This window comes from Saimiri boliviensis, chromosome 2 (assembly GCF_048565385.1).
Source record: "Saimiri boliviensis isolate mSaiBol1 chromosome 2, mSaiBol1.pri, whole genome shotgun sequence".
In the NCBI taxonomy this organism is placed as follows: domain Eukaryota; kingdom Metazoa; phylum Chordata; class Mammalia; order Primates; family Cebidae; genus Saimiri; species Saimiri boliviensis.
This window is the reverse complement of record NC_133450.1, coordinates 191,238,236-191,255,117: the sequence shown is the minus strand read 5'-3', so window position 1 is coordinate 191,255,117 and position 16,882 is coordinate 191,238,236. Positions and strand designations below refer to the sequence as shown.

The following is a 16,882-nucleotide window of genomic DNA, read 5'->3' as shown; positions in this document are numbered from 1 at the left end:
TTCTGACTTAAAGCGTGCCACCAGATGCAGCTGTACAACCGAGATACACCAACTCACTTGCCACTATAAAACCTGCCAGCAGATACAGCTTAAATTTTACTTACCACTCACTGATAGGTTTGAGGAGTCTGCAAGAAATTGATTTATTATGGTCTCTGTGTAGTCAAACCTCTCTGTTAACGTTAATCTGAATTTGCAGCCACTCCCCTGCACTAGCATCACCGCCTCAGCTTCACCTCAGATCATTAAGCATTAGATTCTCATAAGGAGCACACCACCTAGGCCCCTCACACATGTGCAGTTCAAGATAGGGTTACAGTTCCTCTGAGAATCTAATGCCACCACTGATCTGACAGGAGATAAAGCACAGGCAGTAATGGGAGCAATACGAAGTGGCTGTAAATACAGATGAGGCTTGCCCACCCTTCACCTCCTGCTATGTGGCCTGGTTCCTAACAGGCCATGGAGTGGTACTGGTCTGTGGCCTATGAGTTGGAAACCCCTGAAGTAGGAAGACTTACAGCAGAGTGGCAAGCCTGTAAGAGTAAGTAAGGGGTTTACAGTTTCACATGCACAGCATCCTAACCTAGCTTGTAGGCTTCAGGAAATGCTTCCCAGGCCAGGTTCAGTGGCTCATCCCTACAATCCCAGTACCTGGGAGGCTGAGGTGGGAGGATCCCTTGAGGCCAGGAGTTAACAGGCCTTAGCTATAAATTTAACAGAATGCCTACATTAAAAAAAAAAAATTACACACACACACACACACACAATTTTCCTCAATAGTAAGAACATCAAGTAGCTTGAAACAGCCTGTCATGTGAGATGGAGTGCAGTAGGGCATAATCATGGCTCACTGTAGCCTCAAACTCCTGGGTTCAGGTAATCCTACCTCAACCTCCAATCTCCTGAGCAGCTAAGACTCCAGGTATGCACCACCACACCTGACTAATTTTTATTATAATTATTATTTTCTGTAGAAACAAGGTCTTGCTATGTTGCCCAGGCTAGTCTCAAACTCCTGGGCTAAAGCAATCCCCCTGCCCCAGCCTCCCAAAGTGCTGGGATTACACATGTGCCACTGCGCCCAGCCAACATCCAAGAGCTTTCATCAGAGGCTTTCAAAGGCAGACATCAAGTTCACTGGATGCTGAGCCTACTCACCTTCCTCCTCCTCCTCTTCATCCACACCATCCACCTCGGCATCTGAGTCAGGTGCTTCCTGGTCCTCTCGGTCATAGCCATCCAAGTAGGTGAGCTGGGGCAGGAGCTTGAAGACACTCTCTCGGTAGTCATTCAGGTTAGTAACCTCACAGTTAAAGAGGTCCAGGCTTTTCAGACATTCTAACTTTTTCTGAAGAAAAGGATCAAAAGACACAACTCCTAAACCAAAGGAATATAAGTAACAAACCCATCTGTTGAAGAGATAAAATTCTAGGCTCTATATTCAATTCCTGCTACCCACTCAGTCTTGTATGTAGAAAAACACATCAAGTCTTTTGCAACCTTTATATTAGGTTACTAGACTTTAACTAGTCTCTCTCTTTCTCTACTTACTCTCCCAGAGAACTATTATGTTTTTCTGGCAGCATAGCAGTCTAAAGAAATTTAAAATGAAAATAATTTTTATTATATGCAGATTATTTTCACAGTATGAGACAATCAAACAGTTTAATACATTTAGTTGAAACAAATGTTAACATTTGCATAATCAGATGGCCATTAAAAACTTCCGTGGTATTAAGTAGTCTCTAATGTTCTGAGGTGATATTATAGGGAAAAATTCAGAGATTTATAGCACAATCTCAAGGTACTTACAATTTTACTTAGGGCACAGACATGAAACACTAGAGGGTGAAATACAAAATATAAAGTGTGGCAATGCAGCTATTTTCAGGGAAGACAGGAGTCAACACAGGCTGGGGAAAATGCAGAGAGGCGCAGAGTTGAAACTTCAGAAATACAGAGAAATATTGTACTCTTCTTTTTTAGTTTTTAGGAAAAAGACTGACATGTTACCAGTCTTTTTGATGTAAAGTTTTTCTGATTTTATTTACTGTACCTTGAAATTTTGTTGCAATACCTCATTTCTTTAGAACCATCAGTTTCGTCTAAGAACAGTTAAGCTATAAAAACTTGGGGCTCAAATCAAGTTTTCTGAGTAGTGAAAGTGCACAGGAAAATGTCTATATATTTACTGAGATCTTCGTTTGTTATTATGTCAGTCTACTAGTATTTCAATCCCAGGTTTACTAAAGTTTTGATTAAGGGTAAATTAAGAGATTGAGAGGGCAGAGGTACTACTACAAGCAAGTCAGGAGACAGCAACAGGAAGTGACAGCAGACCCCCATAGGTAGAAGAGGGAGAAGCCTATGAAAGGCAAACCCAATATGAAGTAGCACACAGCCTGGTGCCTTTCAGAATAGGGGCGATAAGTACATATATCTAGATAGTTTCATAAGCACAACCTTTAATGGTTCTGAATCAAGAGAAAAACTTGATTGGTATTCTTTTAAGAAAATAGTACTAAAAACACCCAAACAAACATAAGAGGACTGCTACATGAAGTAATTTCTAAAAAATAAATGTTGATGTTGAACGGGCTTTGCTGCTTTATTAGGAAAGCTGTTACAACACTCACAAGGACTTGAGAAGAAATGCAGACAAAACAAAACCTTATTTTCAGAACTCAAGATATCTATGATAGTTCTGAGGAAGACATCAAACAATGTGAAAATCTGCCGCAAGGCTATAGAGCAGGGGTTGGGAACCCGTGTTCCAGGGGCCAATTCTGGCCTACCACCTGTTTTTGTGAAATAAGCTCTATTGGAACACAGTCACACTCATTTGTTTATGTATGGCTCCTTATGTGCTAAAATGGCCAAGCAGGCTAGTTGTGACAGAGACTATATAAAGAGGCTACAAAGCCAAATGAACCTACTATCTGGCCCTTAGAAAAAAGGGCTACTGACCCCTGCACATGAAGAAACTTCATCTTCTTGATCAAGAAAGAGACTCCCACACTTGTTTTATTAATGCAGGGAATAAATACAGCAGGGTTAGAGCAACAGGCACATGTTGCACCCATCATAACACAAATGTACAATGATCCAACAGTCTGTGGATCAAACAATGTACTTATATAGTGAGTTCCCTGATGTCTTAAGAAAGCTGTCCCCAGCCCTTCTGGTCAAAGCTGCTTTTGTTTTCATGTAATTTTCAGTTTAGGTTCCCTTCTGGTCAGGCCCCGACTTCCAGGAGCCCAAGTATGACTTCTTGCCAAAGAGGAAAAAAATGCTGCAGTGCTACCCCAGACAGCTAGCTAGCATACTGGCTTTTTCTCCACAAACGCGGACTCTATGCCAGCTAAGATAGAACCGTAAGTACATTTGGGCAGCTTCTCCAAAAAGGTTCTCTCTCAAAATTCTCCACTTAAAGGACAAGCCATTTGTATTTCAGATTTCCTAGAAACAGGTGTACAAAAAGATATACAACCTCAGATATTTATCTAATGCTTTATAATACCACCAAAAGCCCTTTCTCTATCTCGTTTCATTGACTCTTCCACAGTATACAGGGCCTCCAAGGCTCTTCTGTTTCTGAAACTGTACAATTATGTGAGATTTTTGGCTACTTCCTGACAAGCACCCATTATCAAGTAATTTGGACATGCCAATCAATAGGTTGGAAAATGAAATGAAAGCAAGTAAACAACAAAAATCCCAAATAACTATGGTACTCTAGAATTGTTCAAAGTAGTAAAATTGTGCTTTAAGGCCCAATAGGCACAAAATACACTACACACAGATTATTCAGGATCCCAATGTAATGTGTAAATACTGATAAAAAAAAATTACAACTCTACCATACCAGAAATTTGATGTAAGGTAATAAACTAGCCATAATAAACATTAAACATTTTATTAACAATAATTTTGCTTGCCTTCTTAGAATTTAGAAGGGCTTTGGGGGATGGTTTGGATGGCCCAGGTCTCTTAAAAAAGGTGTCCAAGGAAGTTTGAATTGATGCCTTCTTTGTCTCTCGATTAATGTCCCTGTAGCAAGCAGAGGCATTCACAATCATTGCATTGACTGTTAAGAACTGGGCTCAAAGTAGACGGTGTTCAAAATGTATGTGGTTAATGAGGATGAGGATGGTGTTTTTCCCCACTGAAGAATACTGCTGGAAGTCAAAATGGACCCAACATTTCCCCCCTTCACCTTCTCCTACAGATTTACTTAATTCCAAGGAGTCCGAGTGCCAAGTACAGCAGAATGGTGGGACCCCAGGCTTTTCGAAATAGCTCTGGTGTGTAGCCCCATGGCTCCAACACAGGGTGTGTGACTCTGGACAAGGGATTCAGCCTCACCCAAGCCTTAGCTTCCTCAACGTAAAATAAGGGCCGTACTATTTCTATCCACTTCATAGCAAAGTTTTTTTCGTTTGTTTGTTTTTGACAATTACCAACAAAACATAAAGCACCCAGTAAGTGTATGGGTATAGATCCTCTAAAAATGGTAAACAATGAAGATTATTTTTCATCCTTCCACTATCCTGGGGAACTGAGACTTTCACAGCCATCAGAGGGTCCTCTCACACATTACTGACCAGATCAGGAAAAAGCAAAAACTCACACACAGTATTTGCTTCTGCTCCATCTCTGTGTGCTGTAACACTGAAAAAGGCTGCTGATAATCAGAGAATTCAAGTTGCCATGAGAATTAGGTAATGGCCAATCAACTGTGAAAAGGCACTGCATGCTACTCTGTTTTTTTAAAAAAACTAGGGGAAAAAAAAGGGAGAAGAGTTTTTTATGCTCACAACAACCTTTGATTAGTGTGTCTGTCACTAACCAATAAACACAGGCTTGGTGTAGCCCATCTGAATGGGAAAGCATCAGCAGTTAAAATTTGGTGCTCCTGTTGAAATTTGGGCATGAAATAAATTACAGGTGGAAAAAGAAGAACAGGTCCCAAGGGCTATGGAAAGCACAGCAGACTTGGTTTTGTTTTGTCTCACTCTGTTGCCCAGGCTGGAGTAAAATGGCATGATCTCAGCTCACTGCAACCTCCGCCTCCTGGGTTTCAAGTGATATCCTGCCTTAGCCTCCCAAGTAGCTGGGATTACAGGCACCTGCCACCATGCCCGGGTAACTGATCTGCCCACCCTGGCCTCCCAAAGTGCTGGGATTACAGGCATGAGCCACTGTGCCCAGCCGAGACTTAGATTTGAATCCCTACTCTGCCATTTATCCGGAGCAATGTACTACAACTTACTACAATGAAATGTACTACATTCTCTAAAACTCAGCTGCCTCATCTCTAAAAAGAGGACAGTCATTCTCTCTTCTCTGGGTTACATAAGGATACAATGGGCAAATGTTCATGTCCTTTGATGCAGTAAAAGTCAATAAATGTTGGCTTAAACACTGGAAATGGGGGTTGGTTTGAAGGAAACAAAACTAGTAAGAGCCTGAGTATCTAGGCATACCTGTAACAGGGAAAAAAAAAAAAAAAAGGGCAAAATTCATGGAGCACTGGTGAGGCATTACATTTATGAGAAATATGAGCTCTTAAATATGGACAACTTAATGAAATGGAAAAATAAAGAGACTCAGCCGGACTTGGTGGCTCAGGCCTATAGTCCCAGCACTTAGGGAGGTCAAGGTGGGAGGATCACTTGAGGCCAGGAGTTCAAGACCAGCCTAGCCTAACATCTCTCTCTAAAAGAATACATATATTATACACACAGAGATTCAGTAAAAGGTGATTGTTCCCAGCACTTTGGGAGGCCGAGGCGGGTGGATCACGAGGTCAAGAGATCAAGACCGTCCTGGTCAACATGGTGAAACCCCGTCTCTACTAAAAATGCAAAAAATTAGCTGGGCATGGTGGCGTGTGCCTGTAATCCCAGCTACTCAGGAGGCTGAGGCAGGAGAACTGCCTGAACCCAGGAGGCGGAGGCTGCGGTGAGCTAAGATCGTGTCATTGCACTCCAGCCTGGGTAACAAGAGCGAAACTCCGTCTCAAAAAAAAAAAAAAAAAAAAAAAAAAAAAAAAAAAAAAGGTGATTGACTCTGTATTGGAGCAGAGTCTCAATAATTTAGGAAGGAAAAGATCTTCTAACTCTTGACAGGAAATCCTTTTCATTAAAGAAGGTGTATAATTTAACTCCGTCTTCTCCTGAAATATCAACAGAGCATTTTATACAATTGATGTGAAATCCACATATTTTAATATACTCTGACATCAGGACAGAAACAACATAGAAGAAATGTCTTACCCTCTAGGGCAGGCATCCCCAAACTGCGGCCCCCTGAGGCCATTTATCTGGCCTCCCGCCGCACTTCAGGAAGGGGCAGCTCTTTCATTGGTGGTCAGTGAGAGGAGCACAGTATGTGGCAGCCCTCCAACGGTCTGAGGGACAGTGAACTGGCCCCCTGTGTAAAAAGTTTGGGGACGCCTGCTCTAGGGTCTGTTCTGGATCCTGAAAGACAGCTCCTATATACTATATAACCCTCTGCCAAATAGGACAGCCTGTGGGGCTGGCCCTACAAACTACATTAAGCTCCTTGTCTCCAGTCCTGCCTCTGGAAGCCCTTTTCTGGCCTCTACAACTTCCACACAAGCTGGACAAAAAGCAAAGTAAGTAGATTACCTTACAAAGCAAAGTAAGTACATTACTTTATCTTATTCTCAGAACTCCTATGTGAGGTAAGTAAGGCAGAGATTATTATCCTCTCTGCTATAAATGAGGAAACTGAGGCCCAGAGAGAAGAAGCAGTTTGCCCAAGGTCACACAGCAAGTCTACAACCCAAGTGGCACTGAAACTTAGCTTTTCATATCTTATCCCAAAATGGAAGACTGAAGAGTATCTTGACGTTTTCATGCAAAACTCTAGGCACAGTAATCCAACTAGAACACAAAGTCATGAATTAGACGACCTAAAGCTTAAAATGGAGCTGTCTTTTATTGTTCCATCTACAATTCAGGTATGCCACACAATATAAATAGCCTTTTCTGTTAAAGTATAAAAGTGCATAATGGCTTGGACAGTCTGGGGAAAAAAATTGTAAGAGACATGTTTAAGGCTATATAGTCAATACATAAATTTCAGAAGTGGACCCAAAACAAAACACCCCCAAAAATCCTCTTCTGAAGTATGCCATCACAATATCAGGCAGGGAGAGAGCAAAGACACAAGAATACATCTAATTAGAAAGACCCTGATCTTTAAAATTGGGACTTCTATAAAAAGTAAACAACCACCACTTTCTCAACCAATTATTATTGCCAGTAATTTCCCCCACTATAAAAAAATATGAAAATGAAAATGACCAGTAAGTCCCAGTTTCCAAATTCTTAACTACTTACCAAAGGTTCCAAGGTGCTGATATCTTTCAGTTTATTTCCACTTAAGTTTAGATGTGTGAGATTTGGAAGTTTTTCAGCTAACATGTCCAGACCTCCGAAGATTCTATTTTCACTGAGTTCAAGCTGCAAGAGAAAATGGATACAGCACAAACACAAATACACACAGAGAAACACACATCATCTAAGGTATTGTAAATAAAAAAGTTCTCAAATATTTATCAAGATCAAATAATTCCTATTTCTATTAAGGCATGCATGTTCATTTCGTTTAAATCCAAATAATTAATATGAGAGGGTAAAGTTAGAAGTATTGTTTTCCTAATCAGCTGCTAATAACAGCTTTGTCAACAACCAGTCTCTAACATCAGTGAATAAATTTTCTAACTTAAAAAGTAGGTCAAAATCAATTAGAATTTTTTGACAAGGTATTAATACCCTATACCTGCCAGAAAGGGTAAATGGTTTAATAGTCTGTGCCTTCTGAGCAGCTTATTTTGCGGACCTTCAAAACTTGCAACGTCCACTTGAAACCTAATCTGATTCTGGACAATGCTGACATACACTGTGGAGTTCTACACCTGGAAGCCATCAGGGACTGTTGCTCTGAAAGCCACAAGAGAGAGACGGGCCCTACAAATCAGCCCATAAGGCAGCAGCCTCAGGTTTATGAAACCAGCTCCTTAGAGTCCACATCTTGCATAAACCTGGTGCTGGCCTTTATTACACCTACTCTAATTTCTTAGCTGCAGGTCAAGTAGCACTGGCAAGTAGCGTGACAATGAGGGAATGAGCCTTCCCCAAGGAATATTAGAATCTTAAAGTAGAAGGAATTGGAGCCTAGAAAGCATTGTGAAAAACAACTAATTCAAGCTTTTCCTTTAGCAGACAAGAAAACTCAGGTTACACAGCTGATTCTAATTCTCTATTTTAAAGTGCCAACAACAGTAGTCACATTAACCCTTACATAGTATTTAAACGACAGGCACTAGACCTTAACTCATCTGATCTCACAAGAACACTATGGGGTAGGCAGAATTACCACTCCTGTTTACAGATGACAAAAATAAACTTCCCCAAGACCATACAGCTGTTACCATAGTGGGCTTACGATTTGAAGCCAGACAGGCTGGCTTCATAAATATGCATGTCCTCCTTATTATGCTACATACCTAGAATAGCATGAAAGTGTCATGAAGTTTTTGGCATGCAATGAAATGTACTACATGATGCAAAGTAGAGTAACTTTTAAAAATATAAGTATTTGCTGAAAACTGAGTTAAAACAAGTCAGCTGCTTAAGGTGTTATTAAGTATTTCAGAACAGGAAAATGTAACATTTTAAAACATTTTTCCCTTCCAATGGGATATTTTCTGTGAAATATCTAGTCATGGTCTAGGCTTAAAAATCTAAGTCTATAATCAACAGTCAAGTGTTAGCTTTATTAATGATTTCAGTAAATCAAAATAAAAACAGATCACTCTTCTTGACCCATATTTTAGACCATGTGGTTAGAAATACTACATAAACATGTAACATCCACATCCTTTCAACACGAGTATCTTAGGGAGTAGGAATAACAAGGCAATATACTTATTAGCATATGTATTTTGAAATGAAATCGATGTTTAAATTTAGAAAACTCTGACATTTATACACCATTTTTTTTTCAGTACTTATTTCTTGTTAAAAATAGTTTGTGGACTGGGCGTGGTGGCTCATGCTTGTAATCCCAAGACTTTGAGAGACAGAGGAAGGCAGATCACTTGAGGTCAGGAGTTCGAGACCAGCCTGGCCAACATGGTGAAAGCCCTTCTGTACTTAAAAAAAAAAAATAAAAAAATAAAAAAAATTAGCTGGGCGTGGTGGTACATGCCTGTAATCCCAGCTACTCAGGAGACTGAGACTGCAGTAAGCCAAGATCATGCCACTGCACTCCAGCCTGGTCAATAAGAATGAAACTCTGTCTCAAAAAACAGTTTATGTTCTGGGATAGGAAGAAAATAAAGTCCTTATCAGTCATGAGAACACTCAACCTGCCTTTAAGTATGATTTCCTTTCATTAGCCCTGCAAAAGAAGTGATTAATGTTTAAATGTTAAAAGTTTTAAATTCATGTACTTAACCTCCCCACCTGCAAAACCAACAAAAACCAAAACCAAAATCCTGTCCTCAGAACTGAAGCAAGCTCTATTCAGAATTCAGAAAGGTTTATCAAAGTCCCTATAAATATGGTCACTGAGAGGTTGAATTTCTGAGTAAGTCTCAGAGTACAGAGAGTAATAGTAATTCAAGAAAACAGAACACAAAACACACACTAAGGATCTGCTAGCATCAGACTTATGTAAATAGCTGCTAAAAAGCCATCCTATGTTTAAGTGGGCTAATCAGAGTTTCCAATGTCCCTGATAACCCATGCAAGTATAAAAATACTTCTAGTTTTTAATTCATGTACTTTTTTTTTTTTTTTTTTTTTTTTTTTTTAAATCGAGTCTCGCTCTGTGGCTGGAATGCAGTAGCGTGATTTCGGCTCACTGCAACCTCAGCTGCCTAGGTTCAAGTGATTCTTGTGCCTCAGCGTCCCGAGTAGCTGGGACTACAGCCACGTGCCACCATGCCCAGCTAATTTTTTTGTATTTTTAGTAGAGACGGGGTTGTGCCATGTTGGCCAGGAGGGTCTTGAACTCCTGACCTCAGGTGATCCACTGTCTCAGCCTCCCAAAGTGCTGGGATTACAGGCGTAAGCCACTGGCGCCTGACCTCATGTATCATACTTAACCCATCCCACTTCCTGCAAAACAACAACAAACAAACTTCAATACAAAAAAAACTGTCCATCTCAGAACTCAAGCAAGCTCTGGGAACAGCCTACCTTTGCCTAAGTTTGATTTTGTTTCCTTCTATGTGTGACTTAGTTTTAAACAAGGTACAACTTAAGTTTCCTAGTAAAGTGAATATTGAAATGGCAGAGAATTCTGCAATACTTGTATAAGCACACATCTTTTCCGATATAATGGAAAAGGTATGAGGTTAGGAGAGAGATGGGTTCTAGTTTTGGCTCTAGTACTAACCACTTCTGTGGGTGGCTTTAGGCAAATTACTATACTTTTCTGGGACTACTGCTGTGTCTATAAAATAAGGAACTGGGTTAGAAGAGCAAACTTTCTTCCAATTCTGACGTCCTGGGACTCTGTGACAGTTAAATGTGCACTGACAAAACATTTTTCTATAGCATTTGGTCCTTTTTTTCGAAATGATAAAGAACTGGTTTTATAACAATTAACAAATAAATTACTTACAAAACACAGTAATTATTCTTCCTAACTACTATTTACTGAGCATCCAACATGCATTATTTCCAAACATTACAGCAATTCTGCAAGGTCAGGTAATACCACCAGTTTACAGGTGAGGAAATTGGGCCTTAGAGAGATTAAGTAACCTGAAGATGATCACCCATCAAGGAAATAATAGCGCCGGAATTCAATCCCGTATCTGCCCAGTTCCAAAGGCCATGTGCTTTCTGCTATACTAAGTGCTTCCTTACAGGTAAAATCACACATTTTCCCTTCGCAGGATCATTCTCTTCTACTGTTAAAGGAAAAGCACTTACCTTTTTCAATTTAGGCAGCTTGGGGAGATTTGAAACTGAAATCAAGCCTACATTTATTAAACTGAGGAACTCTAAGTTCACAAATTCAGCTGTTAAGCCCTCAATTTTTCCATCATTTGATTTGCAATTGTCCAAGACAAGTTCTCGAACCTGTGGATGACAAAGAAAAAAGAATAAGCTCTCAAAAAAAATTGAAAACAAAGAATGCAAAAACTTCTACCATAAATATCCTGCAAAAACACCCATATATATGGGCAGCCTCTTCGACTTAGATGATAGCTGTAAAAAGAAAAAATAATTAAGCCTTCAGTAGCAACATACTCACAGATTCAAAGCTGGAATATTACTCGAGTATAAAACAATCATTTTCCAGAAACGGACACTATACTTTAGATGTAAGTGAAGTAAGTGTATTCCCCTCATTTCTTTTCCTCAGTCTGTTCCCCAAAGGGCAGCTTTCATTTAAACGCTAACACAGAGTGAAGACACTCTTTAGGCTAATCTACCTTAAGGCCCAGAAGATGACCACAGAAAAGAGGAAAGCTTTATTTTTCCTACCAAGACCTCTAAGAGATTCTGGCTAGAGGTTTCTGCACCAACACAGTTTCCAACTCTGGTTTTATTAATCTTTGCCAAGATTATCTTGACACCAGGAAGAAACCAGGATGCAGGAGTCCTTAATTCAAAACAAAAATCAATCTGGGTTCCACGTGAGAAAGATGTTTCTAGGGAACTGTTAGATAATAAATTTTCAGCCGGGCGCGGTGGCTCAAGCCTGCAATCCCAGCACTTTGGGAGGCCGAGGCGGGTGGATCATGAGGTCGAGAGTTCGAGACCATCCTGTCGACATGGTGAAACCCCGTCTCTACTAAAAAAAAAAAATAATACAAAAAAATCAGCTGGGCATGGTGGCGTGTGCCTGTAATCCCAGCTACTCAGGAGGCTGAGGCAGGAGAATTGCCTGAACCCAGGAGGCGGAGGTTGCGGTGAGCCGAGATAGCGCCATTGCACTCCAGCCTGGGTAACGAGCGAAACTCCGTCTCAAAAAAAAAAAATAATAATAATAATAAATTTTCATTTTCAGGCTACATCTGGCCAGGTACAGTGGCACACGCCTGTAATCCCAGCACTTTGGGAACCCAAGGCGGGCGGATCACCTGAGGTCAGGGGTTCAAGACCAGCACGGCCAGAAATACAAAAATTAGCTGGGTATGATGGTTGAGTGCCTGTAATCCCACTACTTGGGAGGCTACAGCAGGAAAATCGCTTGAACCTGGGAGGCACAGTTAGCTGACATTGTACCATGGCGCTCCAGCCTGGACAATAGAGTGAGACTCCATCTCAAACAAAAAAAAAAAAAAAAAAAGAGCATCACATCTGATGATTTGAATTTTTGAATACTGAGAGTCTACATGCAGATCTACCACAATAATTCATATATTGCCATTCTTGATCACCCTGAAACTTGCAACTTTTTTAGTCCACTATGATCTACTCACAGTGATGCAAATTACCGTTTTAACTGCACCAACAAAGGCAGAATGCCTTTGTAAAGAATTTTAGCCGGGCGCGGTGGCTCAAGCCTGTAATCCCAGCACTTTGGGAGGCCGAGGCGGGTGGATCACGAGGTCAAGAGATCGAGACCATCTTGGTCAACAAGATGAAACCCCATCTCTACTAAAAATACAAAAAATTAGCTGGGCATGGTGGCACGTGCCTGTAATCCCAGCTACTCAGGAGGCTGAGACAGGAGAATTGCCTGAACCCAGGAGATGGAGGCTGCGTTGAGCCAAGATCGCGCCAGTGCACTCCAGCCTGGGTAACAAGAGTGAAACTCCGTCTCAAAAAAAAAAAAAAAAAAAAAAAAAAAAAGAATTTTAGTGAACCTACCATATTTAATGGCATTAATCAAGCAAGTATATGGGAGATGCTGATACTCTGAAAAGAGAACAGGAGCTATTAACAACGTCCTCGCCGGACATGGTGGCTCAAGCCTGTAATCCCAGCACTTTGGGAGGCCGAGGCGGGTGGATCACTAGGTCAAGAGATCGAGACCATCCGGGTCAACATGGTGAAACCCCGTCTCTACTAAAAATACAAGAAATTAGCTGGGCATGGTGGCGCATGCCTGTAATTCCAGCTACTCAGGAGGTTGAGGCAGGAGAATTGCCTGAACCCAGGAGGCGGAGGTTGCGGTGAGCCGAGATCGCGCCATTGCACTCCAGCCTGGGTAACAAGAGCGAAACTCTGTCTCAAAAAAAAAAAAAAAAAAAAAAACGTCTTCATCCTCTCATACAAAATCCAATAATGCTACTCTAATAATTGCTTTCGATTATGAAGTAAACATTTATTCTTTCTACCACCACTCTCCTTCCCCCATTTACAGAGAAACAAACAGATTTAACTCGGCAATACCCATAGCATAGTAAGTGTCTAACCACTTCTCACTACCCTGTCTACTCCTCTTCAGAAGCCAGGCATACATTTTTACTCTTTACATCCACATACTTCTTCCCTCCCTCCTTTTACATCTACTTCCTTCCTTTCTCCCTCCCTTCCTTCCTTCTTTCCATTTTTCTTTAGATATCTCTGCATTCTTCCCTTTTCTGAAAAGAAATGAGCACATCTGAAAAAATAGGTCAACTCTGACAAAAGCTGGGCTCTGGAAACAGATGTCTGGGGTCGAATCCTGGTTCTCCTCTGCCACTCAGAACTCGTACAACCTTGTGTGAATCACTTCACTTCTCTGTGCCTCAGTTTCCCATAAAGTGGACATAACAGTACCTACCTCATGAAATTGTAGGAACTAGGGCTTGGAACATTATAAATGGCCAGATAGTAAACCTTGGGTAAAGGGAATGGGAAATGTCAGAGACCTTTGCTGTATTTTTGTATCTGTATTAAATTTTTTACAAGCATGTATTTATTCTGTATATTTCTAAAATTCTGTATTAAAAAGAAACTAGGCTGGGTGCGGTGGCTCACACCTGTAGTTGGGAATTCAAGACCAGCCTGACGGATCATGGAGAAACCCCATCTCTACTAAAAATACAAAATTAGCCAGTGGTGGTGGTGCATGCCTGTAATCCCAGCTACTCGGGAGGCTGAGGCAGGAGAATCACTTGAACCTGGGAGGCAGAGGTTGCAGTGAGTTGAGATGGCACCACACTCCAGCCTGGGCAAAAGGAGTGAAACTCCATCTCAAAAAAAAAAAAGAAAAAAAAAAGAAACTAAACCATTAGTTCACTAAACCATAAAACCAACAATCCATTGAAATTTTTAAAATGTCAACTGTCATCACCCACCCATCTAAAGCAGTATGCTGCAATACAATCAAAATGTTCCCATTTGGCTTGGGAGATTTTCTATAATTCTGTCCAAAATAATCCAAAGATGTTACACAAAATGACACCAATATCCAAAAAGTAAAGTGACCGTTGGCCATACTGCCTCCCAACTCATGGAGTGAAATCACCTCTTAAAAGACATTTCTTTCAACTTGCAAAATTCCACTTTAACCATTGTAAAGGTGTCATCAAAATGTACCAGAGGACTCAAATTAGGGTTAAAACATGTTTTTGCTGGCTGGGTGTACTGCCTCACACCTGTAATTCCAGCACTTTGGGAGGCCAAGGGGGATGGAGCACCTAATGTCAGGAGTTTGAGACCAGTCTGGCCAACATGGTAACTCCATCTCTACTAAAAATACAAAAATTAGTCAGGCATAGTGGCATGTGCCTGTAGTCCCAGGTACTCAGGAGGCTGATGCAGGAGAATTGCTTGAACCTGCAAGGCAGAGGTTGCAATGAGCTGAGATTGTGCCACTGCACTTCAGCCTCAGTGACAAAGTGAGACTGTCTCCAAAAAAAAAAAAAAAAAAGCCGGGCGCGGTGGCTCAAGCCTGTAATCCCAGCACCTTGGGAGGCCGAGGCGGGTGGATCACAAGGTCGAGAGATCGAGACCATCCTGGTCAACACGGTGAAACCCCGTCTCTACTAAAAATACAAAACATTAGCTGGGCATGGTGGCACATGCCTGTAATCCCAGCTACTCAGGAGGCTGAGGCAGGAGAATTGCCTGAACCCAGGAGGCGGAGGTTGTGGTGAGCCGAGATCGCGCCATTGCACTCCAGCCTGGGTAACAAGAGCGAAACTCCATCTCAAAAAAAAAAAAAAAAAAAAAAAAAAAAAAGGCACTGCTAGACTAAGCTTCATAATGGCAGGGTCATGTGTATTCTGGTTACCACTGTATCACTGAATATGAGCCTACGTAACTGCTGAATGAGGAAAAAAAAGGGTCACACGTTTGTCAGCAATACTGTACAGAGGTCTGTGTCTTTTTTTTTTTTTTTTTTTTGAGACGGATTTTCGCTCGTTACCCCAGGCTGGAGTGCAATGGCGCGATCTTGGCTCACCGCAACCTCCGCCTCCTGGGTTCAGGCAATTCTCCTGCCTCAGCCTCCTGAGTAGCTGGGATTACAGGCACACGCCACAATGCCCAGCTAATTTTTTGTATTTCTTTAGTCCCTGTTGAACATTTGTGCTTAATTTTTCCTACCATATCTTTTTACTTAAAATGTCTTCTGTATTTAAGACAGTGTCTTTAGAATCCATTGCTAAGTGAAAGAATACAAACATTTGAGTCTGCTATTAGTTAAGAGTTCTTTATTTAAAACATCAACTTCTCTTTTAAATGAGTAGTTAAATTTAAGTGCTGCAAAATTATTTTCCAATTCATTTGACTGTAACTTTTTGTAACCTCTCGATTATGGAAATTCTGGCTATTTGCATTTATTTGTTCTTGAGGGTATCTTCTATTGTTTTTTTTTTTGTTGTTGTTGTTTTTTGAGACGGAGTTTCACTCTTGTTACCCAGGCTGGAGTGTAACGGCGCGATCTCGGCTCACCGCAACCTCCGCCTCCTGAGTAGCTGGGATTACAGGCACGTGCCACCATGCCCAGCTAGTTTTTTGTATTTTTAGTAGAGACGGGGTTTCACCATGTTGACCAGGATGGTCTCGATCTCTCGACCTCGTGATCCACCCGCCTCGGCCTCCCAGAGTGCTGGGATTACAGGCTTGAGCCACCGCACCCGGCCTCTTCTATTGTTTTTACCCTAAGTAAGAAAAAAATAAATACCCCAGCAGAAACACACACAAAAAAAGGCAGACAAGCTCTGAAAGACACAAATAACCAATACTAAAAAATATAGTTCAAGGCCGGGTGCTGTGGCTAGCACCTATAATCCCAGTACTTCGGAAAGCAAAAGTGGGAGGGCCACCTAAGCCCAGGAGTCCAAGAGTCACCTGGGCAACACAGGGAGACCTAGTCTCTACAATAAAGTAAATAATTAGCTCGGCATGATGGCACGTGCCTGTGGTCCCAGCTACTTGAGAGGCTGAGGCAGGAGGATCACTTGAGCCTAGGAAGTCCAGGTTGCAGTGAGCCATTATTATGCCACTATGTTCCAGCTTGGGTGACAGAGATCCAGTTTAAAAAAAAAGTTTGGCTGGGCATGGTGGCTCACACCTATAAATAATCCCAGCACTTTGAGAGGCCAAGGCTGGCATATCACCTGAGGTCAGTGAGTTGGAGACCAGCCTGGCCAACGTGGCGAAACCCCATCTCTACTAAAAATACAAAGAAAATTAGCAGGCATAGTGGCACGTGCCCATAGTCCCAGCTACTCAGGAGGTTGAAGCAGGAGAATGCTTGAACCCAGGAGGTGGAGGCTGCAGTTGAGCCGAGATTGGACCACTGTACCCCAGCCAGGGCAACAGCAAGACTGTCTCCCCCACCCCCCAAAAAACAGTTTGACTATAACAAAAACTGTGTATTAAAAATGAGGTCATTCTATTCTTATTGGAGGTGGGACAGCTAAGAGAGATGGTTAGGATGAATA

At 41.5% G+C, this 16,882-nt stretch overlaps 1 protein-coding gene across 3 annotated transcripts in view; it reads right to left on the bottom strand.

The window, feature by feature from the left end:
- ANP32B (acidic nuclear phosphoprotein 32 family member B) overlaps nt 1-16,882 on the bottom strand; it is a 39,472-nt gene that overhangs the window by 10,017 nt on the left and 12,573 nt on the right. For all 3 annotated transcript variants that reach the window (XM_074395082.1, XM_039475118.2, XM_074395083.1), the window contains exons 2-4: nt 10,983-11,132; nt 7,374-7,496; nt 1,162-1,351 (exon numbers count right to left, since the gene is read on the bottom strand). In XM_074395082.1, coding sequence (XP_074251183.1) covers nt 1,162-1,351; nt 7,374-7,496; nt 10,983-11,132 — 463 coding nt within the window. The remainder of the gene's footprint in view (nt 1-1,161; nt 1,352-7,373; nt 7,497-10,982; nt 11,133-16,882) is intronic.